The sequence below is a fragment of the Nicotiana tabacum genome, chromosome 24 (genome assembly GCF_000715075.1).
Source record: "Nicotiana tabacum cultivar K326 chromosome 24, ASM71507v2, whole genome shotgun sequence".
NCBI classification, from domain to species: Eukaryota; Viridiplantae; Streptophyta; class Magnoliopsida; order Solanales; family Solanaceae; genus Nicotiana; species Nicotiana tabacum.
This window is the reverse complement of record NC_134103.1, coordinates 77,738,796-77,752,471: the sequence shown is the minus strand read 5'-3', so window position 1 is coordinate 77,752,471 and position 13,676 is coordinate 77,738,796. Positions and strand designations below refer to the sequence as shown.

At 35.8% G+C, this 13,676-nt stretch overlaps 1 protein-coding gene across 3 annotated transcripts; it reads right to left on the bottom strand.

Annotated features, from left to right (window-relative positions):
• Positions 1-418: 418 nt before the first annotated feature.
• On the bottom strand, positions 419-12,704 carry LOC107832467 (putative galacturonosyltransferase 7). 3 transcript variants are annotated; one of them, XM_016660323.2, is made up of 11 exons: positions 12,306-12,704; positions 11,562-11,593; positions 11,416-11,472; positions 11,148-11,207; positions 8,656-8,701; positions 8,320-8,366; positions 8,092-8,193; positions 7,667-7,965; positions 6,546-6,903; positions 5,920-6,453; positions 419-1,362 (listed from the first exon to the last, which is right to left on the bottom strand). In XM_016660323.2, the coding sequence occupies exons 1-11, from the start codon at positions 12,445-12,447 to the stop codon at positions 1,099-1,101; spliced, it is 1,941 nt and encodes a 646-aa protein (XP_016515809.1). In that variant the 5' UTR covers positions 12,448-12,704; the 3' UTR covers positions 419-1,098. The 3 variants fall into 3 exon arrangements, with proteins under 3 accessions (XP_016515809.1, XP_016515803.1, XP_075103287.1); XM_016660317.2 differs by having other exon boundaries at positions 8,092-8,196; positions 12,306-12,681; XM_075247186.1 differs by lacking the exon at positions 12,306-12,704 and adding an exon at positions 11,745-11,859 and having other exon boundaries at positions 8,092-8,196.
• Between the last annotated feature and the right edge of the window lie 972 nt (positions 12,705-13,676).

The following is a 13,676-nucleotide window of genomic DNA, read 5'->3' as shown; positions in this document are numbered from 1 at the left end:
TCCAGCCAGTCAGTATTAGGGCAAATATCATTTGAACATTTCATCTAAAAATAGATAGTCTGAATTTTATATCTTCACCTGCAATTGGTCTTCATGGCTTTTATTTCTGTCCCGTAAAATTATCATACTTTTTATTATTTTATTATTTTAAAGCCATTATTTATTCATGAAGAAGTATTTTTTTTAAATAATAATAATATTTATTAGTTATTTACTTTTAGGGAAGTAAAATGTGTAGTTTGATAATATTTGTTAATATATTTTCTATATTTATTGTGTCGTGATGCTATTTTATTAATTTATAAATAAAAAAACTTAAAAGAACATGGGACTTACTCCTTATCCCGTATTAAGCGACCCTCGCTGGCCACTGCATAGAACTTAAACTATTAAGCGCAAGGCACAAACATCCAGCTGCTTTTCAAAAAGGAAAATTACAAGGCAAACAATGTTATCCAAACAACACTAAATATATTTTAGCAGAATTGCCGCTAATACAAAGCTCAAAAACGTTCAGATGCCTGATCAATGCTAATAAAGAAAATGTACTCAAACAGACCCAATTCTACAGGGATTAATAGGATAGAATTCAGAGAAGAATGTCTCAGTGGCAACACCACATATCACAGAAGAATCCAAGATGCTCGTCACAGGTGAAGCAAGGTTCCAAGTACTTCTCACCCAGTTTCAGTATAACTAATATTTAACCCAAGGTATGCGCATTTACAAGATTCATAGGAGGCAAAGTTCATATCCAGCTCTTCAGAGATGATTTCGGGCAATCTCCTCGTACACTATATCCTTTACATCTTCAAAAGAAAATCGCCATGATGAAGGTGAATGCCTAACCCATTAAAACTTGCCCATGCCTTTACTATCAATCCGTCATTGACAAGTATTCTGCATCACTTAGCGTTGCCTTGAGGTTAAAAAACATTTCCTTCATTAACCAATCAATAGAGATACCCACACCAAATTATACTCGGTCCCCCTACCTCAGATACGGTTCAAATCAGGAGCACAAACAGGAAACTTGTGCAAGCTTCTTCACCCCTACCTTCATGAAACTTCAGCAGCAAATGCAGGTACTAGCCCATACTAGTTAATATTACAATCGCTTAAAAACTGATTCTCCGGGTCTACAAACTTCCGCCAGAAAACTGTATAATCATGGATTCCCAACTCAAGCCAGGGTTTCATTTTACCATTAAAATGCAGTACTCTCGCATTCTTCACAGCTTCAATATCCACTCCATATTTATGACCCAATCCTGATAATACCCACTTATCATCAAGAGCATAAACTTCACCTTGAAAGGTAAGCAAGCTTGCGCGCAATGTAACAGCCTCTTCTGAATTCATCTGCAAATTAAATAAAAAAGTAATGGTAAGGTAAGTCAATATAAGAATAGCAAATAGATAAATGGCTACAGAAATGGTTTAGTCATAGACATAATCTAACACAAAATTCCACACCAGGAATCCTGTCAGTGTCTCGATAGTTACAGATATCATAGTGACTCATGAACCCCCCCGCCCCTTAACCATAGATGTTGAGTGTGTTGAACGAATGCTCGACGAGTTTCGTTAGTTTGCAGTTATAGACTTTGAAAACCCATAGTTTGTGGGGCTTGAAAGTGTAAACCCATGAACTCCAAAATGAAAAGAAAAAAAAGTTCAAAGGATGTGAATTCTTTATTTAGTTGGGTGGCAGTCCACTTGCGAGGTACAACACAAAACAATCATGAATATTTACGTTGAGAGAACAACAATGAATGTGTTTTGTATTTTCCATCTTTTTATGCTTCCCATAGTTTGTGGCGGCTGGAAAGGATTAAACCCTGGACACCAAAAAACTACTCCACATCAAAAAAAAATGGAGACTCGAAGTATCACACTTCATTATTCAGGCAGGTAGCAGGCCATATATGAAGAGCAACAGAAAACAAGCTTGAATATTTATATTGAGAGAACTAAATGAATGTGATTCGAATTTTTCCATCTTTTTCTGTTTTGGGGTCTAAGAGCATACAAATTGCCTTTTTCTTGTTTCCTTGTTTCCTTTTTTCTTATAACCATGGTGTCCGGGCTAGCTTGTGCGCACCTCGACTAATTCCACAGGATACCTGCTATCTCCCATCAGCATAGATACTGGGTAACTTTGTCCAACGAACTTGGACAAATAAGAAGAAATCACCTGGTATTTTTGCCTCCATCGGAATTTGAACCCAGGATCTCATGGTTCACCCACTTCAGTGACAACTTATATAACATTCATATTAAATGAGAAAGATTAAATAACATGCATATTAGAAGTCAATATAATTCCATCTTGGGTATATTTCATACTTCCTTGAAGCTTAAGAAAATTGTATTACTTTGGTTCATCGGTCAAAGTTTGGCTTGTGGAAATAAAGGTGAACCGTGAACCGCTAAATGAACTAAGAAAGAAGTTTTCTGCAGCTGAAAGGCCTAAAATTGCGGTGCTGCGAAATGATTATGCGGACCACAGTTCAGGAACTTCAGAAAGGGCATCAGGGTCTTCGAGAAACACGGACCACTATTTAGAACCGTGGACTGCGTTGTTACTTTGGTAGGGTTATTTTAGAGAACTCTGGAATTAATTTAGACACAATCACACAACTATGAATAGAATTTTGGCTGGGTTTTTAGTAACTTTAACTGCTGGAAAACTTTATAAGGGTTTTACTTAGCTACTTTCGAAAGGTTTTCATCAAGTTACTGGAGGGATTCAAGACAGAGTTTGCATTATCTACCTTTAATTTCAATTGTTTTTACTTCAATTTCTAGCATGAGTAGATAAATTCTCAGGTGGGGGTTGTACACTCAAATGATTTGCAAGTTAATGGGTTATTCGTTACTAGCCAATAGTTGCTTGGATTTTGATTATTTAATTGATCCCATGCTTAATTTGTTAATTTATTGGTGTCCATCACTAGATTAAACCCGATCTATCTCAGTTCTTACTCGGGAATGTGGAAGAAGGATTGAATTAGAATCAATTAGTAAAGAATTGGGTTTTGTAAGGATTATATAACAAAATTAATAGAGTCTAGAGCTAAGAATAGTTAGATTCTTATTTGGGTGTTTATCAAGTAGAACTTAAAGCATTCCATAGCTATGGTAGAATTTAATTGGGATACACTCATTATTATTGGGAGATTTTAATAGGTTCATCATAATTGAATCTTAATCAATAAGGCAAGCGATTAGACAAAGTAAGTAATTTCCATTAGCTAAAGCAAATTAATTAGGGGCTACAACCCTAGTGTCTTATAACTTTGATTAATTCTTGTTAGCTACTTGTTTGATTTTAATTCCAACAAGTATAGTTAATTTTTTTTTAAAAAAAAAAAATTAGAATTGGACTTAGTTTAAAAATCTGACTCACAACAAGTAATCATATTTATAACTTGCTCCTCTTGAGATTCGACTCACATCCAATTTTAGACAATTTCTTTCAAATCAAATATCTTGTTCTTTTTTTTCAAATTGACAAATGTGTTCAACATTTTTCCTCATCATAGTTAATTCATTCATTTCTTGTCAGGACCCAGAACAAAGCCATCGGCAATAGCATGGCAACAACAAGGGTGTGGCATGTCGTGCCTTGACGCTGGCCTTGTTTGAATTCAGAAGCAACATGCAAGGTATTGCTAGCCAAGTGAAAGAACACACCTTTCTCGGAATCCGAGGGATCCAAAATTGAGCTATATGGAAAGGAAGCCTCCTTTCTAATCAAAAGCTTCTCATAAAAAGACTTGACAAAAAGCCCTACTTTACCTGTTCAGAAAAAAAGGCTTGACGAAAAAACTCCATTGTTCCCCACCCCCAACTCTATCCGTCGTTGCTATTCCATGAAGTACTTTATTTATGAAGTAAATCTACAAGCTCTGAAGCTTAGTCCCTCCCATCTTAGAAATTCCTCCTAAAACTCAAATTCCAGAAAACTTCACCATCTTGTACCGCGACTACCTTCGGGATTTGTTGGACTGTCAGCGTTTTTTGACACGAGACTCTTCAAATTTTTGGGGAAGAGGTTTTCAAAGTGTTGTTACTGCACCGCCTCTGCCCCGCAGAAACTTACCCTCCTCCCTTCACCTTCCCTAAATGGCACATTGTCGCGAAATCCCTTCATAATATTCCTCCAAAATCATTATCCATAAGGCATATTGATATCCTCAGTTCTCCATTCCCTTCTATAACCCCATTTTTTCCACTATCACCTCTCTCTCCAAAAAGCATGTTCGTTGCATCCAAATCTCCATAATCATTTCCCTAATAAGGCCTTTTTGAAAGCCCTCAAGTCTTTAATTCCCAAGCCCTCCCAGCGCTTATGACTCGTCATAATCTTCGATCGCACCACATGAAACTTTCTTACCCCATTTGACGAATCACATAAAAATTTCGTTGAACCATTTCAAACTTTTCTATAACACTAGCTGGAGCATGAAACAAGGACATGAAATATGTGGGGATGATCGGTAAAATGCTCTTAATGAGCACGTCTTTGCCTCCTTTGGACAAGTATCTTTGGACAAGTATCTTTTCTGCCACCCTACAAGTCTATTCTCGACCCTTGGGATATTGGATTCTATGTTGCTTGATCCGTGTTTAAAGCTTCCAGAGGCAAACAAAAGATAGGTGTGGGAAGGACTCCAACCTTACAATTTAACAATGTGCCAGCGACTCGATGCCCACCAGCTTATCAACTGCGATAATATCACACTTTCTAAGATTGATCTTGAAACCTGACGCCACCTGGAACCATGTTGAAACTTGTCCCAGGTACTCCAACTGAGTAGACTTAACCGGGAAATTTGGGAATAGTATCGCCTTGTCCCAAGACCCAAGTAAACTTAGAGCCAACCCGCCGCCTCCCTTCAAGCCCTTGCTTTTTTGAAGTGAAGCGGAATTTTAAAAAAAAATTAAAATAAATACTGCATAAACAACACATGTAACTGTAAGAAAAAATGGGCAGCATTTCAATCTTTTTATCACTGAAACAGTGCAACAAAATGAAGAAGAAGAAGAAGAGAAGAATGAGAAAGAAGAAGGGAAGGGAAAAAACAAATTCGCCAGCATTTCACTGCTATTTGGACGCTGAAGAAGAAGAAGGAGAAGGAGGAGAAGGAGGAGGATGAGGAGGAGGAAGAAATCACATACCTGGGACCAAACTTGATGATCTTGAAGTTGAAAAGTGTGGAAAACTTAAACCCTAGTCCCCTCTTTCTTTCTCTATTGTTGTTGCTCGATGGTATTTTAAAAAAGACAGTTTTTTTAATTAAATAAATTGGCAACCCAGTTATAAAGAGAAGCGCTCGCTTCTTACGCTTCGCATCGCTTTTTCAGGGGAAGCGGGCGCTTTTGTAAATCTGCTACGCTTCAGCTAACAGAAGCGCCAGATACCTCGCCTCGCTTCGCTTCTCGCTTTAAGCGAGGAAGCGCTCGCTTTTTACAACCCTGTGAGGCATTATCTCTAGTAATGTGAGGCATTATCTCTAGTAGTTAAAACCCTTGCCAGTATAGGTATATTAGAAATTCTTATTGTAAATAGGTGCACATGATATTGAGAAGTAAGAGTACGACCACATTGTGTAAGGGTATCAACCAAAACTTGAAATATGGAGAAGCACTCTAGTAACCATTTTTGGACCATTTTGGAGCAAGTATTATAGAAATCAGTTTTACTTATCAAAAATTTGATTTGTCATGTTGTGGAATTATTTCACATTAGAAATAATGCATAGAAAAAAAATGCTAAATTCTCAAGCCATATAGCTTCCAAAAAAAAGAAAATAAAGAAAGAAAGCAAAATTTAACTTGCCTTTGCCTTATATCTTGCAGGCAAAGTCGGTGAAACCAACAAATGTAAGTCGAAAAATAAAGGTCACTAACCTCCTTTACCAGCTTTAGGTATCTTCCGGAAATATCTTGTTCCCTCCACCTCACTAGATCAACAACATTTAATCCAGACATCCAAGCACAAGATGTTTCATCCACTCTCTTGTTACCAAAAAATTTCCTCAGCTGAGCCAACCGAACTGAGCAAGACTGCACCGCACCATTCACTTTCCCGTCCATATCGATGCCCCATAAGTCTGACAAGTCTCTTTGCACAATAACGTCATCATCCAAGACAACTACTTTCTTCAAACTATGGAATATCTGGGGAAGAAGATAATGGGAATGCGAAAAAACAGATAAGTATTCTGTTGTAGATGGTCTATCAACCTTGTGGAAAGAGACACGGTATTCATCAGGCAGGGAAAGATGAATTGGCGTTGATGCCTTATTATTGTCCAACTTAACATCTTCAATATTCAAAACCTCGACTGTGGCCTCCATATACTTGTTCCTCGAGAACCATAACTTCATGGCAAAGTAATTCTGTCTATCTGTTACCACATGAAATACTTGACTCTCACTTTCCTGCACACAGAAGAAAACACAATCAGAAAAACTAATAGAGGTATTAACAACAGAAACTTTTTGCAGTTGAAGAGAGAATACAAAAACCATACTTTAGCATGCATTACAGTGGAGTTAATTACGGCAGATGATGCCAGCACATTGTTGGAGAATATAACAAAGTGGTGAAGATCTGGATTCAAATGTCTCTCTGCCAATGACTGGTCGATATCAGGTGAAGGGTCTCTAAAATACTCTACAGTTAGTCGCATTGACAAGCAATGATGACTCTTGGGCATGGTTTGAACTGCTAGTTGGTAGAGGAAGGCACTCTGTCTCATATGGAAAGTAGCTTCATCTTCAGTTAGATCAACTAGCTGTCTGAATTTCTTGTCTACATTACTACAATCTACACGGCATGCCTTTGCTTGAGCAATTACAGCTTCCATCTTAGTTAGCTTCTGATCAATCCTGGTGAACAAGCAAAAGCATAAATTTCCGTAAAACGTTTTCATAAAATTTAATCATAGAATATACTCGAAAGACGACTTTAAGGATTCCTTCTACCTACACGCAAAAGAATAAGTGGAAGACAAGAAACACGTAGTTGAAATATTTTTAAGCCTGACAAAAGCGAACAAACAAATGCAACAAAAAGTAATTAGACTAAAAGGCAGATTAGAGACAAAGCTCAACTACTGGAGTTGGAGCTAAACCAGATTAAAAGTAAGTTGATTCAAAGAGGAATAGCAACAGGTCAATGATTGGAAGCTTCTTCTGTTACCATTATCAGATTTCAGGATGAGGGTGGATGTTCTTTAAAAAGTTTTAATTTGCTAGGACTTCTTATTTGACAAGACAGTTAACCAAATTCCCAATAATATTTTTCAGTCACCAGCACTAAGAGAAAAGAGAGACAGGGAGAAAGATAGGAGAAGGGAAAGGAGCCAATCAAGCCTGAGTAGTGGATAGAGGAATGTGAATTCTGCAACTAGTATCAAACAGTTTGCTCCTGGGGTTACATCTAAGTTTCATGAAGGAGTAAGATTTAGACAGCATTAACCAACCACAAAGTCAAGATCGTTCTCAAAACATATAAAAAGCAAGCTACACCTGCTCATTCTTAATCACAAAAAGATAAGATCAAATATTTTGACATTACTTGATGATTAAGAAAAAAGATAAGCTAAATCATTTTCTGTTGCATAGTTGCAAGGAAAATATTTTCACATACAGAGGGGGAAGATCTTTGTCTATCGTAGTTACACTGAGCACCCGCTCAAACTCTTGAATGTTTTGCTTCATTTCATGTGAAAGCTTGTCAAGAGCCGGAAGCTTCGCAATGCTAGGATAATAAGCCCGGGCCACATATAACAAGTCTTTCATCTTTCTCACAGTGAGATCATTCACTTTTTCCTTATGATTGTGACGCCATAAACAATAGCTCCCAAATTTTAGCTCACATAATTTCTCACCCTCGTCAATGCCTTTGATATTCTCAGTGGCAGCATGCGTAGTAGCAACACTTGTGCTCTGCTACACGTAAGGTTAATACTAATTATTGTATCAGAAGGAGACAAAAGAATTAGAATACCAACATGTAAAGACTCATTTTTAGGATGAGAACATGTAAAAACATAAGGTTGCGGAACCACATACATTTGCTCTTGAGCGTTCTTTGGGCAACCCATCCAACATAGGAGAGCCGTCAATGCCTTTGATATTCTCAGTGGCAGCATGCACAGCAGCAACACCTGTGCTCTGCTACACGTAAGGTTAGTACTTATTATTGTATCAGAAGGAGACAAAAGAATTAGAATACCAACATGTAAAGACTCATTTTTATGATGAGAACATGTAAAAACATAAGGTTGTGGAACCACATACATTTGCTCTTGAGCGTTCTTTGGGCAACCCATCCAACAAAGGAGAGCCTGAAAGAATAATATTGCAAAGATGAATAGCTTAAAAATCCAAATATATCTAGAGCCAGAAGTTACATAAGCTCCATCTACTAAGAAGGAAAGAGGCAAGATCACATTCAAAGAAAAGGCTAAACACCAATCTCTACATTAATGTACACATTCATAGAAAATTTGTCTATACCTATAAAAAGAATACTTGTTTGTATAATGTTACCATTGTAAAAAAAAAAAATATAATCACACATTATAGAGTGAGATATATATTCCTCTTCAGATAATTAAGTTGGATATGTCCTACCAGCAGTCTTGTTCTCCGCTTCCCCAACAAAATTTTCCCTAATATCCTGAGAAAGATATTGAAGAAAATGAATCAAACAACTTATACACAAAATGAACATGGAAGCTTAGAGGACTTTCAAGCAAATTTTATAAACCCATTTAACTATAAGATGCAATTTGTTCCAAGATTAAAACCATAAATGATAGAAAGCTGAAATTATTGAGACAAGCAACGGTAGCTTTTAACATTGAACAACTAAGGTAGTCTATATGTCTCAAGCTTCTTCATAATAGACATTTTTCAACATAAAGGTTCTACTTCTTTCTTTCTTTCTTTCTTTCTTTTCTTTTGATAAAGCATAAAGCTTCACTTTCTTTTTCCTTCCCCATCTGATAGCACGGTCAAATTAGAATCTTAGAACTTCTAAGTGAAGAGTTCGTAGTAGAAGAAGAAAGCAAAATGGGAGACAAGCAAGATCAAACATCTACACCAAAAGATAAGAGTAAGAAGACCCACATGAGCAACTGCTGATTAACAGTAATGATAGTGTACAAATGTATATTCATGAAATGTTGCATGCTTTTTAATTAGATTAGTACCTATTTTTAGTAGCACTTAGGTGCATCCCCCCAAACATGAACTTTTCGCTCAATGCATTATGTTCACATACAATTACTATTGTTAAACTTGTGCTGGTACGAATATAAACTTAGATAAAAATATAACTCGGTAATTTTTTCACAAAAGCTTGTTTATAAGGCAAATAAAATCATAAACTCCAAATAGTAGTACTATGATACTTAAAAGGATCTAAATTACCTACACTGACAATGTAAAGAATTTTTTATAATATCTATAGATTTTAACCTGTGATAGCAGGTTAGTTACTATTTTTACCAGGTTACCTATTACTCCCTCCAATGGCATTATTTGACAGAGTTTAAGAAAGAAAGAAAGTAAAACTTTTAAAACTTCTGGTCATAAATATGATAACATTTATCTGGCTATAAGACTTTTGAAACTTGTGGTCTTAAACATGCCATAACATTTGTGTGGTTATAAAATCGTGTCGATAAGGATACAATAGAAGTTTAAGCTAAATTGTTTCCAAATTTAAAAATGTATCCCTTTTCTTGGAATGGAGTAATAAGGGAATAATGCCGTTATTTTTGGACGGAAGGAGTAATGTTTATCATAGAGATTTAGTTGTAATTACCTTATAAGTAACCTAATTGTGTAAATGTTTTTTACATTGTCAGCCAGTGTATAGAACTTAAACTTAACTTAAAGCGGCATTCGTGGAAATTGCGTCTTTGTTGGTCTTTGACAAATTCTTTTTAGTAAAGTACCTATCTGAGAAAAGAAAAAGTTTTAAATTTCTTTTAGTTTGATTGTAAAATTATCTGGGATGATTGTCTAGACTCTTACATTTGAAAAGCACACAAGTTTTTCATCAGCAGCTTTTCTACTTCTCTCAGTGAATTTTAGCTCTAGATTTAGTACTACATGCAAGCAGCAAACTATATATAATTAAAAAAAATACAGAAATAGTGGCAGGAACAATTTTTACATCATGTTCGCTTCGAACACATTAGTATGATAGTTATAGTTCCGATGCAATATAGAACCAAATGACAAAACATGAACTTTGGTATTATCAGTCTCAAGTTTTTGTAATAATGAGGAAAATTGGAGAAATAAGAAAATAAAAAATCACAATGCAACCATTAAAAGGTTTAATAACATATATCATGTATAATATACAACAAGGATTAGCTCAAGACTATGCAGTCCTATCTCTACAGATCCTAAAACCTAACTCATTTCTTTTCACTCTTGAACACCAAAAAAAGGTAGAGAAACAATCAGATCATATTGTATATTGTTGATAACATTCCTTCTGTTTCCCACTTTCCCTCAGATTCTTGGAAAGCCTCAACTTACGCCTCTACTTTATTAAGTTAATGATTACAGCACTTTGTTCGCGTGACCATTAAATGACTTATCTTTTGAGGTAACAACGGATATTTGGAACATCATGGTTTGAGATTTGATTATTGCTTCTTTTGCTTCAACACATCCAGTATCCTATCTTTCTCTATTTGCTCTTCAATTTACATACATCACAGAGATTTTTCCAGGTCTAAATACTATAGAGTTGCAACACCAAATCTTGTTCATAGACAAAACAGCAGCCAATAAGACTAACAAATATGAGGATGAAGGATCCCCTCATCTCAGCCCCTTTTTGAATTTAAAAAGGAATGCAAGGGCACACCACTAACAAAAAAAAAAATTTTGTAATAACACACATCATAAATTATGCTAAGCTATTCACAACTAAAACCAAATTTAAGGAAAACTTTCAAGAAAAGACCGGCTAGTAAGCTTCACTGTCCACTTTTAAGGTAAAGCACCCATTATAGCTATTCACCTACTCAGTAACAGTCCATTTAGATCGCAAAACTTAAACTCTTAACAAGTAGCAAAAAATAATGATTTTAAAAAACCTTGGAAAAAGTTGGTTCCAATCTTCTCATTAGGTCATCCATGTGTCTTGATTCATCACCCTGCAACAAGATACCAAAAACTGTAAGATACATCATGATCACCTCTTTCTCTGTGTGAAAAACAAGAATGCAATGATGAACAGAAATATGTTGCCTAGTAGAGATCTAGCATCGAAAATTAAGATACGTCCACTTCTTCTACTCGCTAAAATTTACAAAGGGGCCAATGATAAAGGACAGCTCAAATTGCTTATGGAGAAGAAATTACCTCCGACTGATTCCCATTCTTAGCAGTACTATGTCGACTGTAGACTCTAACTCCATTCTGATATATCAGGAGTTCCCAAAAAGTTTAAGAGATCAATGAGTAGTTATTAAATATCAATATCATCAAAATGCTGCAGGTATACTTACTGAGGTTGAACTTTGTTGTGCTGTTGTCAATCCTGCAAAAAATAAATGCTAGATCAAGTTAGAAAAAATACTTTTCAAAAATGGCTAGAACTTAAAAACTACATGAGGATATGTCTTCCTCATCTCTATCTTAAAAAGAGCAAAGGTTTATCCTAATGACATGACAAAAGCACGGTTTGTTACTCTTTTGTTATCTCTCTTCTTTTTCTTTCTCTTTATATATTGGCATCCTCTTTTCAGCAGGTTTCTGGGTGATCAGCAGGCGGAGCTGTGTAGAGCCGAGGGATTTCCCGTTCTTCCGAAAATTATACTGTGCAAATAAGGCAAAAACGAGTTTTTTTGGTTATATATAAACTGTTGAATCCCCTTGACATAAGGAAGATTCTAGTATAGTGGTAAAGGTGGTTCGAATATTATTTTAGGTCATAGGTTCAAATTCCAAGTGTGACGTTCTAATATCTTTTTTTTTCTAATCCCCTTGCATAAATTCCTGGCTCAGCCACTGGGATCAGGAACCATTCTTCAATCTGGGAAGCAAAATAAAAGCTACTGAAAAAGCTATTGGCTGAGTTTATAAACTTGAATATTCTTCCTTCCATATTAAAGTGGAAAAGGATTAAATTGCACTATAAATTTGGATTAATAAAAGAGCAGGTTCAAAACAACAATCACAGATCCAATTTGCAAGGAGCAAAAGAAGTAATTGCCATTCAAAAAGACAATGCGGAGCAAACAAGTAGTTACCTGAAGAGTGGAAACCGTTATGGAGGCCAAGCAGAAAGACGAGAGGCACGAGCAATGACAGCAAAACGAGGCCCAAAACCGCAATTACGAAACCTTTCCATCGCCTCTTAGCCGGAAGAGCGCCTCCTATTCCACCCTTCATCTCTTCCTTTTCCTCTTCCAAATCCTCCTTTTCTCGTTTGCCTTCTCCACCTTAGCAAATTCGCCCTGATTTGTTTCTCTTTTCCTCAACTGCCAAAACTTTCTGTTTGTCCCAAACCTATAAGACAATGGCTGTTTTCCGGTGACCTGTTCGTGTGACGCCGTCGAAGGAAAATCGTCCCGGCGGAGGCCCGATGGGTAGAGCCGAGAAGTAGAGATCGCAGCGTAAAGATCTAATTGGGAAAAAATAATAAAATAAAATATAAAATAATAATATAATAATAATAATAATAATGACAAAGCGTAAAGATCTGATGGTCACAAACTCTGTTTGTCGATGTTGCTTTTGGATATATGGCATTATAGTCCCCAACTTTTTACTACGATTTCATTATTTGCCGTAAATAATATAGTACTACTCTCCCATTTCATTATTTGCAAATTATTCTTTATATTTTTTTAATAAAATTTTTTTATAGTCATATAAATATTATAATATATTTAAAATAATATTGTAGACAATAAATTTGCGTCGAGAAAATAAAATCAAGACCGAAATATATTGCAACAATCGTAGTATTTTATTTCAATTATTTGAGTGTTACAATCTCTATGGTTCCTCTGATTTCACTTTTCCAATAATAATTCAAGGGCATTTGAGTTTGATCTTGATTTGTTCTCCGTTCTTAAGCTTGAACTTGATTTGTTCTTCGTTCTTGAGCTTGAACTTGATTGCTTGAACTTGGACTTGATTGTTTTTTTTTTCAACCTTAATTTTCATAAATGTAAAGTAAAGTACAACAATGGAGGAGGACATAAACCTTACCTTCCAAATTAAGATGAGTGTACACTTAGTCATCCAAACATTATAACCAAATGACCCTACACAACTATGTGTATTTGACCTATGATGAGGTACCAATTGTCTATCCAATGATAGTGATAAATATTTGAGCATACAGAAACAAGGTGTGTCTAACCAAGGTTTACTTATACTAAAAAACACAAGTGATCCTGATTGTACTGGACAGATTATTTGGACATCCTCCAAGTACAATAGGCTCTACTTCTAGTAAAGCTGTAAAATTCCTAATGGGTATGATAAAAAACAGTTGATCATGATATGAGCTTTCTTCAACTTTGGTTTGGCATTGAGGTCAAACAAAGTTAAATTGAAGATAGCTAACAAGAGGCCCATGTAAGTGGGCATAAGTGTTGCTTCTGTTTGGT

What these genes read in the sequence shown, in the direction of transcription:
- LOC107832467 (XM_016660317.2), bottom strand. Translation starts at nt 12,447, where the DNA reads ATGAAGGGTGGAATAGGAGGCGCTCTTCCGGCTAAGAGGCGATGGAAA. An exon ending in AGAATGGGAATCAGTCGGAG is followed by an intron (nt 11,208 to 11,415) that starts GTAATTTCTTCT and finishes ATCTTGTTGCAG; the next exon opens with GGTGATGAATCAAGACACAT. An exon ending in AGCGGAGAACAAGACTGCTG is followed by an intron (nt 8,367 to 8,655) that starts GTAGGACATATC and finishes TTATTCTTTCAG; the next exon opens with GCTCTCCTTTGTTGGATGGG.